Genomic DNA, 15,517 nt, shown 5'->3' with positions numbered 1-15,517 from the left:
TCCATTCGTTTCGGAGCCTTTACAAACAAAAAAATCCTCTTTATTATATTAGTATATGTAGATTAATAGCACAGATTACTTAATAGTTTATAATATGTAACAGATGTTCAATATGACCTTTAGCGAACTTAGTAACAAATCATTTATAATGAAGATTTTATTGTATTCCATATATGTTAATGAAATAAGTAAAATGTTTAGTAAAAAAATAGACAGGCATTTTTCTTACTACGTATTATCCCGTTACAATACAGAGACTGAAACTGAATGTGAAAACAGCATATAAAAATACAAAGGCTAACGTAAATATTTGTAAACTGCTATTGTGCAACTGTGCATGACCTAGGATATTGAGGTTTAGGATAACTTTATTCTCAAAAGAATACAGTATTCACTTAGAGGTACATAACAACATTGAATATCATGTAAAGTATTATTCAATTAATTTATGTACATTGCCGTTGTTGCTTCAAAGCTCAATTCGTTAAAATGTATGAATTCTTTTGAAGCAATTAAACATCTTAAAATAAACAAGGTAATTAATTATATAATTAGCGCAGAATTGTTTTATTTGTGGAGATGCAGGTAATGCACATACATCCGTATTTGTAAAAAATAGTTTGAAAAATAATTGAGGATATTCGTGTTAAGTCCTTGTTTTATTATTAGCATTTTTTTTTGTATTACAGGTATAAGAAAACCATTAAGCGACTAACGACAGTATAGGCTGGCACTATATCTATCTACTCTTTTAAAGCTAAGCAGGTGATACTGACGAAATCTCTTATTTGCATGACTGCTAACGGTTATCTTAGATTCGGAATGGCATCAAAAATTCACAGCATATTTTTAATTAAAATAGGCAAATATTATTGAACACTTTTGCGGACCGGATGTAAATATTTTATATTCTATTATTTTCCTGCAGCTGCATTCGGTGCCAATCGTGTTGAAAAAAGAAAGCAGCAAACATAGTTACAGAAACTAAAATGAAATTTAAAAAAAAGTGGTACAGTTGGTGACTTTAATCTAATACATATTTAAGTATTCATTTATTATTCACAAAAGAGGTTGAATCGTGACCAGAACAAAATATAAACATTATCGTGCCCCTGTATTCGGAGGCGGCAAACTGATAAAGATAAGAAATAATTAGTAGTCACAGCGGTCGTTCTAACGGAGCTTTGTTCTTAATTGTAGCTTGAGTGACTGATACTGGCAGCTGGACTACAGCGAAAAAGAGTCAAACAGGTTTTATTAAGCGCCCCAGACTCTGATGTCGCGCCCAAGGAGGACATTAAAAAAAAAACTTTTACGAAAGTGAAGCTGGGGTCACTAAGACTGATCTTGAATCACTTGTACATAAGAGGACAGTGGTTCAATGTGTCGATTCATAGTGTATCAACTCGCAAAGGTCGTCAATTAATAATCAAATGATATTCATATGAATAACTTAATAATAATATCGACTTCAACCTAGGTCAAGGTGTTCAGGAAAAATCAGTAAACGACTATTAACATTAACTACCTATGTCGCTATCCTCAAAAGCGGCTATTATGGGAAATACGAGTAAATCGCTAAGCCATGAAATTTCATGTTCATAAATTTTCATTTTATGACCTCAAACTGCAAAAGTTGTTTTTTCGTCCCCGTAATAACATTTTTATGTGCAACAATATACTAATTACGTTCCCAATCTTAGGTTCCATTACTCCGCCCTCTCGTTAAGCCGCTGAACTCGCAACACAATCATTAAATCGTGCAGTAAATTCCATGTGTGCAATTAAGGGGCTGGCTCCCTATTTTTAGCCGGACGAGTGATGTTGACTTTTTTCTCTTCAAACGAGGCGCGAGACGGGTTGCAGTGTCGTTCCCCTTAAACCTTAGGGCTCTCAAACCTACATAAGTATCGAGGCATTCGTGTACGACAGAGATGGGTTCTCCTGATTATAAATTAACATGGCCGTATGCGTTTGCGATTGAGTTTGAATTACCTACCAGTTTTGTGATTGGAAGGTGTTTTGTTACTTATTTTTTAATTGTATCTATAGGAATATCGGCGAGATGGTAATTTTATAAAATTGTTACGTAGCTGTCTTGTAATTTTAAAGTGGATAAGTTATGAAGTAATAATAAAATTGTAATTCCAGTATCCGACGCCTGCGATCAGTAAAAAAGCAACGACTGACAACGAAGAACTTACGAAAAGTGAAGCTGATAGGAGCCCCAAAATATATTCCAGTGAAAATGGGTGCGTACTTAATACTCACTTGTTTTATTAAACTATTGTTTTATCCGAGTATTTTGAGATATAACCTACTTTTAGAATATTGTAAGTAATAGAATACGCACCTTTCAATGAAGCAGAAGCATTTTACTAATGTAATGTAATTGTATTTTTTTATCCCTTCAATGCGTAGTTCTCCACCTAACTTTAGGTTAATTAAATAAAAAACAATTACATGATGTACATAAACGTGAAAATAGAAAATGGCGCCAAAGATCGAAAAAAAAAAAATTGTTTCAGTTCTGATGAGCAACGACGTTGTCACATTCAGCCAGTCGCAGGTACTCTGCCAGGGAGTGCAACCTCTTTGTCGAATGCAGCTCGTGGGTTACTCATGCGTCTGCTGGAACGAGACCCGCGGGTCCGCATCAGAAACTTGAGACAACTGCAACAGTCGGCTTTTTATATGAAATTTAATTTCGAACATGTAAAGACAAAGAAGGTAAGAAAAAGGAAATCTTTAGGTAAATGAGTGTTTCATAAAAATTTAAATAATTCATAATCTTGTTATTTATAGTCTGAATGTGGCGAAAACTGTAACTAAAACTGGCGACCATCTTCCTATATATTTTTACCTTTCGTACCTAATAGAAAACGCTATGGCAATCATAAGTCACAAGCCAATAAATATATAAACGGAAATGGTTATGGTTGTGCTGTGGAAGACAACTGAGAACAATTTGCTGGCCTAAAAAAATCTATCACGGACGTGGCCAATGTCTATAGATCTGTGTCATATCTATCATAGTGGCAATAAAGTCTGCTGTGTGTCAACAATCTAATTAAGTACAAGATGAAAACCTAGGCATTGTTTTTTTTTTGTATTTAATTTATAAAATAAAAGCTCTTTGTATTTTCTTTCAGATATCGCCAAAATCTGTCCTGGAGCGGTTCTATCCTGATGGTGTTTCTTCAGCCGACAATCTGCGTATGACAACGCAAAAAATGTTTTCAACGTTTGATCAACCGTCCCTTATTTAGTTACTCTTAATTAAGTTATAGGTAGTTACAAATACCTACTTACAATTTAAAATAATCTTCTCATCTCTTGGAAAAGTGGTCAGAATCTTCTAACTTTAATTTTCTGAAATATGGACTATGGCAGTGCAGTAATGGGAGTTTTTCTTTTTGAGAATAAAAAAAAAATAGTAAATTATAGATGGCGTTGTACCTACTATGCTACTGGGCCTTTGCCAAAATAGCAAGGTTAAAAAATCATGGCCAAGCCCCTTTATATGGCTTGGTTGAAGAAAGTCAAACTGGACAAATTGTTTTCAATATCTCTTGGGATATTCGGATCTGACTAACTTCTTTTCTCTTTTTAGTCCCTATTTCCTATTTTTAAATAGGGTATTTTAGTCTAGATGAGAAAAAAATTAAAAGTGTATTACAATGATTGTTTAGAGGGAAAGCAATCGGGAAATGTTAGTTTCACTTCGTAAGGTACATAAATATATTTTTTTATTGCAGTTTAAAGTTTTTAGGTTTTTTTTATCTGTCTTTGAACACTACGAAATGTCGCCGCCATGCTAATGACGTCATTACAGTAGTGAACAACTTTTAACCAAGTGTTTCTCATATTTATATCCACTGGTACTTGAATCCATAATTTGTCTGGTGTTTTTACACTAGTGTTCTCACATTCAGAAACAACACACCAACGATACGGAGCATAATTACTCATTATTAAAATTTTCAATACATATCAAAATATGTATTACTGACAGCTGTAGTTTGTATACTAACGTAATGACGTCATGACCAAAAAACAATCATGGCGTCCGTTGTGTGCCGCGTTTTCGCGAAATACGCGCAAAATTTGAAATTATGATAAAACAATTAATTTATATTCGTACATAACGTGAGAAAAATTTTTTTTTTTAATTTTTTAGAGATATATTAAGACTAAAGAATTTATTTAAGATATATTTCAAAAATGCATGTAATACCCTATTGTTGATGACAAGTACGTTTCGTTATACGATCTCAAAATTATATGAAGTTGAAATGATCAGCGCCATCTAGGCATGAGCTAAGAAAATAATTAAAAGGAAATCCCTCATTACAGCCAGCGGCATAGAATAGTTACTGTGTATTTCTAAAGAATGCCATAAAAAAGACAATATATTTTCCATAATTATTTTTGTATCAAATAAGATATATGATAAGATATACGTATAAGTACCTACCTAGTAAGTACACAAAATACTAAATCATTCCATAGTTTTCGTAGATAATTATACCCTTATCCATTGAAGTTAGGTGTTACTTTTGTAAATTAGTGGTACTGGTCTAATGCTGGCTATATAGGCCATAGACGTTTAACAATGTATTAAATCTAAAGAGTTATATGGTTTTACGGGTATGTGAATACGGAGTATATAATATGTAGATGTGACTAAATAGAAATTGTTAAACTTACTGAACTACCTATTTGTGTAAAATAGTTTAGATTGTAATATCAAAGTCCGAAAATACTTCCACTTTAACCATTAATATTTTCAACCTCTTTTTTAAGTTTGGGTGAATTGGGTGGTTGGATTTCCCACTTCTTTTAGTTAGAACTAACCTTTCCGTCTGGTCAACAAAGATAATTGCCTTTAAATATTTTGTTTCTCCAAATGAGTGCAATGTTAATTAGTCATTTTGAAAAAGTTGAATTCCGCTGCTGCAAAACTAAAGTAAAATTGTAAGATCTGAAAAAGCGTATCTATCTGTGAAATAAAAACGAATCTCAAAGATTATGGTTAATGCTGTATCTACTGAAAATAGAATCATAATAAATAACTTTTAACTTTTGCTCAGTATTTTTTTCAAACATCCCCATCATTTTAGGATAACTTTACAGACAAGCATAGTTCAATATTTCATCAACGAATCATTCGTTTGGATTTACGCCAATAAGCTTGAAATTACATATATTATTGCAGAAGTTATATTAAAAAAAAAGAAGGTATACAACTATCAAACTACACACCCTGTATCATTCCCGCATTGTTCTAAAATCTCAGACAGCCTGACAGACAACCCCGGAATAGGAATTCAATAGACTACAGAGCGCTCGGATTATTGATTTTTTGCAAGTCTAGCAACATTACGATTCATGTCAGGTTACTGTCAAATAAAAAAAATCATTGAAATTTTGACAAGTTCTGCTGCTGCTTTTCATTGGGGCGACATACGATTTATTTCAAAATGAATTCCCTTTTGAGGAAGGCTGCGATTGAATACCTGAAGACAAATGCTCGTTCTGCCACCCACGCCGCTACCGCCGGTGGCCATGGAGGTAAGAAACATTATTGGGAGCCTAAAATTATGTAATCAGATAACCTAAAGGGTCCCTTATCTATCTATCTTTTTACCTGTATAAAATGCCCTATTTCAAAGGTTTTTTTGAAATGTGTATGCAATATACAGCTTGAATGTTGCTTTCAATTTCTAGCCTTTAATTTTGTATTTTGTAACGTTTTTGCGTTTTACCTTTCCTGCTAGCGATTCACTTAATATGAATCAATTCCATAAACATCCATGTTTCTACAGAATACATCCTAGTTTCCTGTTAGTGGACGACTAACGATAAAGGTGTTAGGTGCATGCCATTGAAACTGGCATCACAAATTGTATGTTTTTCTGCTACCAAAAGCAAGTTAACAAATAGAATTTGAAATGTACACTTTGGAACATTTACAAACTACACGACTTGTCATTGAACAATAAAAAATTGATTACTATGAATCTTTATAAGACTGTACTAGAAATAGAAAACAAATGGTAACAAACTAGCTTGGGTATAAAAATAAATCTTTATTGCCATCAACTGCAATATAGGCAGGGAAAGACTGAAATATACCTAACGTTTGATTTTCAAGAATAACTAACTGTTTTCAGGTGGCTACAAGCTGTGGAAGAAGATGACTTTCTTCGTTGCATTCCCCGCTGTTGGTCTTGGTATGCTGAACGCCTACCTGGCCCACCAGGAGCATGCTCATGCTGAAAGGCCCGAGTTTGTGCCCTATGACTTCCTGCGCATCCGTTCTAAGGTCAGCCAATGATTTTGTTAGCACTTATTATTACAGAGTACAAAAAAAAATAATTAAAATATTTAGTTATTTTACTGCCACACTGCTTCTTATTTTTTCTTAAAAATGTGACTGTATCACCAGTCAATCACCAGTTTTGTTACCAGCCAATACCATAGTACAATATATGTCCCATAAATTGTTCTGAATGAATAATTGTTTTTTTCTCATTTCAGCGTTTCCCGTGGGGTGATGGCCAGAAGTCCCTCTTCCACAACCCCCATGTCAATGCTCTCCCATCTGGCTATGAGGACTAATTTAATATTGAAATGCTAGAGCATACATGCAAAACATGCTGTTAGATTACAAATTATGTATTGTGATAAGGAACTAAAATAAAGTGTTAAAATGTACTCTTGTTTTGTTCAATTCCTTCCCTATGTAGAATAGATGAAAGTGAATGCTTTTGGCCTGGAAATGAAATGCATAATTAATTAGAAAACGTAATATTTATTGAAAGTATGACTTTTCATTACTTATGGCACAGAATTGTGTTTATAACAGCCTTGCTGGGTCTTATTACCAGCAGAGGTACTAAGTTGCCCTTGGCTTGTAAAACACTGGTGCTCAGATGTGTCCGGTTAGACTGAAAGCTGGCCCCAACATGGTTGGGAAAAGGCTAGGCAGATGAGATGTACAATTTAATATTCTTAAAAAAATATCAAAATTGAAATATTTTTTCTGAAATCAACAAAAAATGTTAATGTTATATCTGTGGAATTTTAACAGAGTTTGACGTTACCGCTTATCTGTCAAATGTCAACAATTCGATCGATTGGCATGCAATGGAACATGTCAGCAGTGATGTGTAAATAAACTGTTATTTCATTAAATTGGATTTAAATTGGCGAACTTGAGCACGAAATTCCCAAATAATGTATAGTTAATGTAATTAATATCAAATTCTAATATGGCGAGTGCTTCGGTGAAGGAATTTGGGAAGGCCTGGTGGTCGGAGGTGTACAACAGAATAATTGGAGCTGTCGTATTTCTCGACGATGCCAGTGCTGAGTGCCTGCACTGGGATGGCGGCCTGTTTAACCTGCTGTCTGGTGGAGCGGTGGCTGTAAAGAGTTTATCCCCATTCGAGGTAACATTCATGTACCAGAAGTGCTTAGTTAGTAGGAGACTCATGTAAAATTATTACCAGATGATTAAAGTGATTTAGCTTCTTTCACTGTCAGATATTCCTTGTTTATATGTATTAGTTAGACATTCCAATTACCTACCCAAGACTATTTACACACTATAAATTTTATTGCAAAACATGATCATGATGATTATGTAGCAAAACCCAACCATTATTTACAGTAACATAAAATATCGATAATATCCTGTTTCTTTTCAGGTTTGCAAAAAAGATCAGAAAAAGGCAGTGTTTATAACACAAGCGACCTCCACGCAGCTGCAAACGATATCAGAGATAATTCGTCACAGTGACTTCACTCACTGTATTCTCATATCATGTGTGAGCTTGGACGTGGTGTACTTGGAGGTGAATGATGGCAGGGACGTGAGTGACGTCATCGCGTCAGGACGGGGATCCATAGAGGCTACTAAACAGCTGGAGATGATGCTCATTGGATGGATCGGGAAAAAGGTAGGTTATGGATTAACCCCCTTACTTATAAAAATCTTTAATCACCTTCTAAGCAGCATTTAACTAATCACTACTTAAAGCCCTAAGTAGTGATCAAATGTTAGTTAGGACATGTTTAAGCAACGTTTATAAGTAAGAATTTTCTTAAACAGCCCTTAAGTATTACTTATTATTTAATGCATGTTTATTAGTAAGGCTGTCAGTTAACAATTTGTATTTGGCTGATTTTATGCTGTAAGTGGCCAACATAGATTGCATATTTATTTTACTTTAAAAGACTACTTTTGTGGTCCAATTGGATGATAAAAATATACAAGTATATAGTTGTTAGGCAATAATATCACAATTTAAAAGTAATGAATAGTTGCTTTTAAACCATTGAAATACATTGTCATTTTAAAAGACTACTTAATAACCAAAAATAATATTAATTACAGCAAAGTGCAGTAGAAGTGGTGCACATACCAATCTTCACAATAGCCCTAACCAATGTGGTGTTTGTCACGCCTCCCTACCACAATATATACCCACTGTTTGATGGCAAGCTGGAACCGGGTAGCCAATCCATAGACTTGCATACACTCTCCCATCAAGAGAGGGCTGATGCAAGGAGGTTGGCTAGTGGGCTGAATAATATGCTGGACTCCATGAATCTGAAAGAAGATATCTTCTATATGGGTTCTTACAGTTCTCTGTTAGCTGGCATTTTGGAGAATTCTCCTGTTTGCTTGGCTAGGCGAAAGGTATGATGGAACATCTACATATTTTTTAATTTATTTTTAACATTCATTATAATTTCCACACATTCATTATAGCAGTTATATTACAATTTGATAATTACTTTCTGTCTTTGATTTTAATGTAAAAATACTTTTATGTAAAACAGTATTGACAATGTGTGCAAAGAGTGTTAGAACTTGTGTCAACACTTACATACATACCATTTAACTACTTCTCACTGCATAAATATTATTGGTTGTATAAGAAATTACTTATATTTTTCTATTTATATTCCAGAACTGTTTGCACCCAGCTTCACTGATCATCGTAGACCGCACGCTAGACCTGTGTGGCGTGACCAGCTACTCCACAGAGTCGGTGCTGGATAAAATCATGTCAGCTCTGCCCCGGTTTCCCGGACATTGCACTGAAGTTGCTGTTGATGTGTCACCGCTATGTGAGGCTAATGTGTGAGTACCTGCTTGTATATCTGCTTCATTTATTCTTCTAACTTTAAATCAGAATTTATATAGATTGACAGTAAACTGTGACAGAGTTCTACAAACACAGCCTGCTACCTACTACATGTAGGTATATTTATGTATTATTATGTGAAGGCTATTTCCTAGCTCTGAAACTTTGGGCTAACTAACCAAATAGATAATTTGTCTTGAAAACCTTAGTGTGGTTGGTTAATATTCATTAATAAAACTTAACCCTCTGTGTTTAGATATTTGAGAAAGGAAGCTCCCAGCTTATTCATGAACTTATAATAAACTTTTATTACTATTTATTTCCAGCATTAACCACCCAGAAGACGTACAACTAAGTCCGGGCTGTCTGTACCACGCGAACGACGACGCCTGTATACAAACTTACGAGTACATGATCAACAAATCTCACAAAGAAGTCATGTTCGATCTCTACAACAAATTATCTAAGATTGACGTACAAAAGTCGCCCAGCCCTAAATCACTCTTGAAAGTCACTCCGCAAAGCGTTGAGAAAATCGTCACTGCTTCTAAAGGTAGGTTAGCTATCTAGGCTCTGAAGCCATTGGAGCAATTTGAAAAATTCTTTCATCATTGCAAAAGCTACACTATCACCAAGTAACAGACTGTATTTTATCCGGGTACAGGAAAAAGCCGCGCGAAAACATGTAGTACTGACTGAATCATGTTTGTTCATACATTTCGTGCCTTACAAGGTTTTTTCCGCATTCTTGAGATTGTTTACAAACAGACACGTCGCAGAAATATTTGAACCCGGAATTTGAACTGTAGTTGTGGTTCTTTGTTTTGTGTGAGAATCGACTTCCTATGGTAACATCAACCTAATTTGCAAACATGCCGCCGAGTTACCGATTCAAGTCAAGCTGTCCGTATTTGTCGCACGAATGTGCGCACATTTTAGTTAGTCAGCAGTACTATCTTGAATACAGGGTCATTATTAGTTAGTATGTAAATCGGTTTACTTATGAAATTATAATTTTGCTGAAATAATATAATTTGATACAGTTAACATTTTTGGTTCATTACTTTTAGCAAGCAAAAAATTGTTTGAGTACTCAATTATTATTTGGCACAGCTCGTCTCCTATTACCTAATCGTCAAGTAATTTTTCTGATTTATTATTTGACAAAAGCACATATTTTATTTAGAAATACCTACATAGCAAACAATAATTATTTTGTAATATATTTCAGGTAATTACGATATAATAGGCAAGCATCTAGGCGTCCTACAACAGGCATTAGCAGTGGTGCAAACGCTGAAATCTCCGCGTCGCGCACAACAAGAATTGCTGATGAGCTTAGAGAAGCAAGTACTGCAGAATCTAGCTGCCAGTCGAGACTCCACCAGTGTGTTGCATCAGGTACCTATCTTATATTATGTTCTCTAAGTGATTTCATTAAGGAAACAGGGTACTAGCAATTTCCTGGTTTATAATGTGCAGTAGTTTTGTTCACTTTGTTTGTTTCACAGCCTTTGGGTTAAGTTAATATTGTCGTGAGCTGTAAGTATGCCGTAAAATGAACTCAAGTTTTTGCATTACATTGTTCGTGATTCAAGTAGGCTTGTATGCTTCAAAAAGTATGATTTATAAATGGCCACGTCTGACTATTTTATTTTACCATTCTGCTATTTAACTAAAATATTGATGAATTTTATCTTTCAGATAAGTCACCTAATCAAAACTCGCAAAGACAGGAACCTGCCTCTAGAGAGCTTACTAGCCCTCCTAATCCACGTCTACTCTCTCGTCGGCACCGAAGTGTCATTCTCCAAGCAACACGAGGAAAGTCTCACTGAAACCCTGAGCGTGGCCATATTTGAAGACCACAGGAGTTTGTACCAAAAAACCGTGGAGACCGAAAGTCTTATGGTCACCCCGGAGTATTGTGATGCCACTTCTAAGAGAGTGATGGGCCAGTTAAAGGATATTGCGCAAATGAGGAGGAATTTGCAGAAGTGAGTGATAAAAAAAAAACGTTATTTAGTAATCTATTACGTAGATATTAAAAACGATTATTTCAAATGTTACATTGCCAAAGAAAGAGTAAGTTAATTCCAGCCGTTTCTTAAACTTTCGTTTTGTTATAATATGTAATCTTAGTTCACTTATTTTTGTGCACTGTGCAATGGTGTGCACTAAAATATTAGTCCCTTTTATATTTATATGGTTGTATTTCTTTCCGCAGGTACCATTCTGTATTGAAGCCTTGCGAGACAGGAGTAGGTCATGAATACCGTGGAGTTTTGCAGCAATTGGTGGAAGACCTAGTCGACACTGAACGCCCTGAATTGACAGACTTGAAGCACCGAAATGATAGCATCAAGGACCTACTGCGCAGTGGACTCAAGTAAGCACTTATTGAAGTAGAACAATTCTTTTAATGTAACGCCATCTATCGGCGAGTAGATGAAGCATTCGTTAAAGCGCCCTCTAGTGACGAATAGCGAGCAACAATTACACTTCACTGCGAACATGTACATATAGAAAATTTGAATTTGTCTAGGAGTTTATATTGTTTTACTTTGTTTGTTTACAGCATTCTGACAAGTAAGAAAACGCGAAGTACAAAACATCCTTTAGACAACTCGACAATTGTAATCTTCGTGGTCGGCGGCATTACGGCGGAAGAATGCAAACGGTTACACCGCAGTGTAATCACAAGTGGCATAGACAATACCGTGCTGATCGGTTCTACGAAGCTGGTCACCCCTGGCGAAGCAATGAGGGATGTGTTGCCGTTATAGCGACGCGAGAAAAAGGTCAAGCGGTCATGGACTGCTGGCTATGGTCGTTGGTCGCAAAGGCGGCGAGCCCGACGCTCCGCCCTGTTTGGGGAACTGTAAACTATAGTGTCATGACTTCAAAACTCATTTTGAATAAAGAGTTTCTCCATTTTAAAATTATTGAACAGGTTATATGTTCTAATTATAATAGTGGTCCTTTTAACCGTAAAATTAAACTTGGTGGCATGGATTTAGTAAATAGTTACTACTTAAATATTCAATTTACCTACGAACATAATATGCATTTTTTGTCTAAACGTCTGTATAAGCTAGATGTCTGTAAACATGTAAAAAACTATATGAAATACAATGATTGAATAGTTAGGTGCTAAGATTATGTTGTTATTATTTTGTTGTTAAATGTATATAATTTTAATATTATGTAAGCATAACGCAATGCAATTACAATGCAAAATAAATGATTTTTCTTGAATGGATGTATATTTATTGTTTCATTTACAATACCCCATGACACACCACCTGGCTTTATACTTATAATGCCTTCTACGGCAGATGATGGTCACCCATCGACGAACAAAAACCCGGAATCGATTGAAACATCCTCCAAAATAGTATAAAAATAAAATAAAAAACGTCATAACATTATTTAAAGTTTTATTCAAACACTAGTTTGTGACCATTTATGTCTAAGTAATCAGTTCATTCCCATTTCATCTATGATATTTATTATCAAATTCCAAAACGCCTTACTAAATAATTTTCAAAAAATGTGAATGATGATGATTCTTAGATGATAGATATAAATTAATATAAGCTACAATAATCTCATGTTTTTTTTTCTCAGGAATGTCTTTAATACATGATTTCACAATATTATTGTTATTAAATTAATTAAATACTTATAATATAATTTTACACAAAGATTTTATTGACAGGAATAAATGCAGTTGTTTGAGGAATAGGTAACTAACTAGAAAATTGGCCAAAGTTTGTGCTATATTGAACAAGGAATTTAAAGAATACTGAAATTAATGAAACTTTTAATAACTATGGTGAAAAACATGGGCACTTCATGATAAAAAAGTTCAAACACAAATGGTGTTACAAAAGCATCAGATTTTTCTCCTTGTAAGTATTACAATTCAATAATACTATACAATACAAGATACAATTTATTAAGTATCTAGCCCATAGTTCTTAATTATTGATAGGCTGAGTAGTTTACCAATTTTAAATTGGAATATAAGTGAGTTGGTGGATCATAATACTTAATTTTGCCGTCAATAGGATATCATAAGCAAGTATTTATTAGGAAGACGGCCATATTTGTTATATCCTATCCTACTATCGTTTATTTACTATCACATTTTTCTTGTAATACGTTCCTTAATGCCTACTTTTTATTGTATCGCCAATCACGTTAATACTCGAGACTACGTGGATCTACCACACTTTTGCCCTCTATAATATAATTACATGAAAAAAATTGTCTGCTTTAAAGTCCATCTTCAATGGACGAATATGTTTTAAATTAACTTTACAGGTAGGAGCATATTAATGATAGCGTTTAACTAAGAAAATTCTATTCGTACTCACGCTCAACTTTAGACTGAATTAAGACCTCTTTATAAAATTAACTCTTTTCCAGTCTAGTATTGAAATTAGTTCAACCATAAAAAAAACAAAACACGATCGCATTTCAAAAAACACATTCCTAATTCAGATTCATATAAATTCCATTCACGACATAGACGCAGTAATACTTATATTTATAATATCGTGTAATTAGGCACAGGGATTTCAGTCCATGCCGGCTACATCGCCGCCCTTTCTGAAGTCGGCGTTTGCGTATATCGCAGTTTGATTCCTAAAGAGAGCGCAGATTATTGAGCCTCTGCTGCGGTAGCGGACCATTCCGTGGCCTTTGGCTCGGAGACCTTTTACTATGTCCTGCAATGGGAACAGAAATAAATTGTTTAGTTAAAGGTAGAGCAGAATAAAGGCACCTGGTAAAATGGCGTAATCATCATGAGAATATTTACTACACGCTGTTTTCCACGGTTTCACTAACGTCCTTACAGACAAAATTTTGCTCATGCTACTCGGGATGAGTGTAGCTTTTCAGCAGTGAAATAATTTTTTAAATCGGTTCACTAGTTTCGGGGCCCTTAGGTACCTACAAGAAAATAAATGTTCTCTTTATAATATTGGTATAAATATTGTTTTTAATGAAAATGCTTTACCTCTGTGACGCCAAATTCATATTCGACGTGCATAGGTGTGATCTGGTGGTGGATCCGAGCCTCGTCCACGGCCTCCTTGATGGTCTGATCGAACCACAGCTTGCGTATTGTGACCTGAAAGAGGGTAAGTTCACAAAATGTTAGAGAGAATGAAGTACGCAGCTGTTGGAGGTTCCCTGGACTGAAAACTCACTAGTGGGTTTACCACTTGGTCAACACTTGGTCTTTCACCAACTGTCACGGGTGTACACAAGAAATTAGTGTGACGTCGCAGACTTATGGAATTGGAAATTATAAAAAAGCCAATATATAAAAAGGTCGCTTGTCCACTTTAAATAAACTTACCAAAGCCACAGCAGTAGTAATCTTAGTTCCTCCAGAGGCGCCAATCACGAGCTTCGCGTTGCCATTTCTGTCGACAATGATGCTCGGGCTCATGGAAGACATGGGTCGTTTGTGCGGCGCGATAAAGTTCGCGGGAGAAGGCTTCAGCCCGAAGAAGTTGGTGATCCCAGGAGACGAAAAGTCGTCCATCACGTTGTTCATTACTATACCCGTTTTGAGGGTCGAGAAACCGGCTCCGTAGCTAATGAAAGAAGAAAAAGTTTACGAGTTTATAATAGAAATGTTGTTATTTCTTTATTTATTCTACATACTTAATCTTCATGTACGAGGTTATCAAGATTATTTGCCGTTTGCAGAGAGACTAAGAAATTACGAACGTTTGAACGTTCTAGCAATTTTTTGAGAAAATAAGAATGAAAGTTATTCAAGGATCCATCCAAAGCATTTTTAATGGCTGCAACTAAGAAATTATCTTTGCTAGCTTGTTTTTTTTTGTCAGATTTTAATTTAATAAATACCCAGGTTCTGCAAAGATCTGAACAGCCATCTACACCACCATTAAACATTGAATCTACTTACTAGTAGTTAATAGAACTGGTGACCGACACGGCATCACCATTGCCAGCTATGATAGATATGTGGGCAGTGCCAGCATCGGGCTGGTTGTACGTCTCAGCGCCGTATGTAGCCGTGTCGTTACTGGTCATCGAGTCATTAATACGCATTCGGACTTCGGTGCCGTATTCTGGAGTTGTTACGTTGCGGATCATCTGCAGGAAAGAATGGGGTTCTTAGAAAAGAGGTTTTTATGTGTGCCCTGTCTAAACATTATGGGAAATACGGGGCATTATCTATAACCACAATTAAACTTGTGTCATACTTGGGTCTAGAGACTAGATACTTCTGTTCTTTGTAGTTATTTGTGTACCCTATGGGCGCTGCTGGTAAAGCCGTATTTTTGCCAAAGAGTCATCTCGCTTTT

General features: G+C 35.3%; 4 protein-coding genes across 6 annotated transcripts in view; 3 read left to right on the top strand and 1 right to left on the bottom strand.

The window, feature by feature from the left end:
- Window positions 1-3,381, top strand: part of S6kl (S6 Kinase Like) — a 48,551-nt gene extending 45,170 nt beyond the window's left edge. The window contains exons 8-10 of the mRNA XM_021329809.3: window positions 2,152-2,252; window positions 2,529-2,730; window positions 3,153-3,381. Coding sequence (XP_021185484.3) covers window positions 2,152-2,252; window positions 2,529-2,730; window positions 3,153-3,269 — 420 coding nt within the window. The 3' untranslated portion in view covers window positions 3,270-3,381. The remainder of the gene's footprint in view (window positions 1-2,151; window positions 2,253-2,528; window positions 2,731-3,152) is intronic.
- Window positions 3,382-5,388: 2,007 nt separating this feature from the next.
- LOC110372868 (cytochrome c oxidase subunit 6A1, mitochondrial) lies at window positions 5,389-6,720 on the top strand. The gene is made up of 3 exons (XM_021329879.3): window positions 5,389-5,574; window positions 6,177-6,328; window positions 6,544-6,720. The coding sequence occupies exons 1-3, from the start codon at window positions 5,484-5,486 to the stop codon at window positions 6,622-6,624; spliced, it is 324 nt and encodes a 107-aa protein (XP_021185554.1). The 5' UTR covers window positions 5,389-5,483; the 3' UTR covers window positions 6,625-6,720.
- Window positions 6,721-7,122: 402 nt separating this feature from the next.
- Window positions 7,123-12,427, top strand: LOC110372841 (sec1 family domain-containing protein 2). The gene is made up of 9 exons (XM_049837900.2): window positions 7,123-7,457; window positions 7,716-7,967; window positions 8,405-8,710; window positions 8,985-9,157; window positions 9,488-9,714; window positions 10,393-10,562; window positions 10,866-11,158; window positions 11,389-11,550; window positions 11,740-12,427. The coding sequence occupies exons 1-9, from the start codon at window positions 7,278-7,280 to the stop codon at window positions 11,945-11,947; spliced, it is 1,971 nt and encodes a 656-aa protein (XP_049693857.2). The 5' UTR covers window positions 7,123-7,277; the 3' UTR covers window positions 11,948-12,427.
- A 164-nt stretch (window positions 12,428-12,591) lies between these two features.
- Window positions 12,592-15,517, bottom strand: part of LOC110372805 (glutathione hydrolase 1 proenzyme) — a 45,769-nt gene continuing 42,843 nt past the window's right edge. For all 3 annotated transcript variants that reach the window (XM_021329776.3, XM_021329775.3, XM_021329771.3), the window contains 4 exons: window positions 15,115-15,305; window positions 14,536-14,776; window positions 14,191-14,304; window positions 12,592-13,897 (listed from right to left, as the gene is read on the bottom strand). In XM_021329776.3, coding sequence (XP_021185451.3) covers window positions 13,748-13,897; window positions 14,191-14,304; window positions 14,536-14,776; window positions 15,115-15,305 — 696 coding nt within the window. In that variant the 3' untranslated portion in view covers window positions 12,592-13,747. The remainder of the gene's footprint in view (window positions 13,898-14,190; window positions 14,305-14,535; window positions 14,777-15,114; window positions 15,306-15,517) is intronic.

This window comes from Helicoverpa armigera, chromosome 8 (assembly GCF_030705265.1).
Source record: "Helicoverpa armigera isolate CAAS_96S chromosome 8, ASM3070526v1, whole genome shotgun sequence".
Lineage (NCBI taxonomy): Eukaryota > Metazoa > Arthropoda > Insecta > Lepidoptera > Noctuidae > Helicoverpa > Helicoverpa armigera.
Note: the sequence above shows the minus strand (reverse complement) of the source record. Positions and strands in the feature narration are given on the sequence as shown.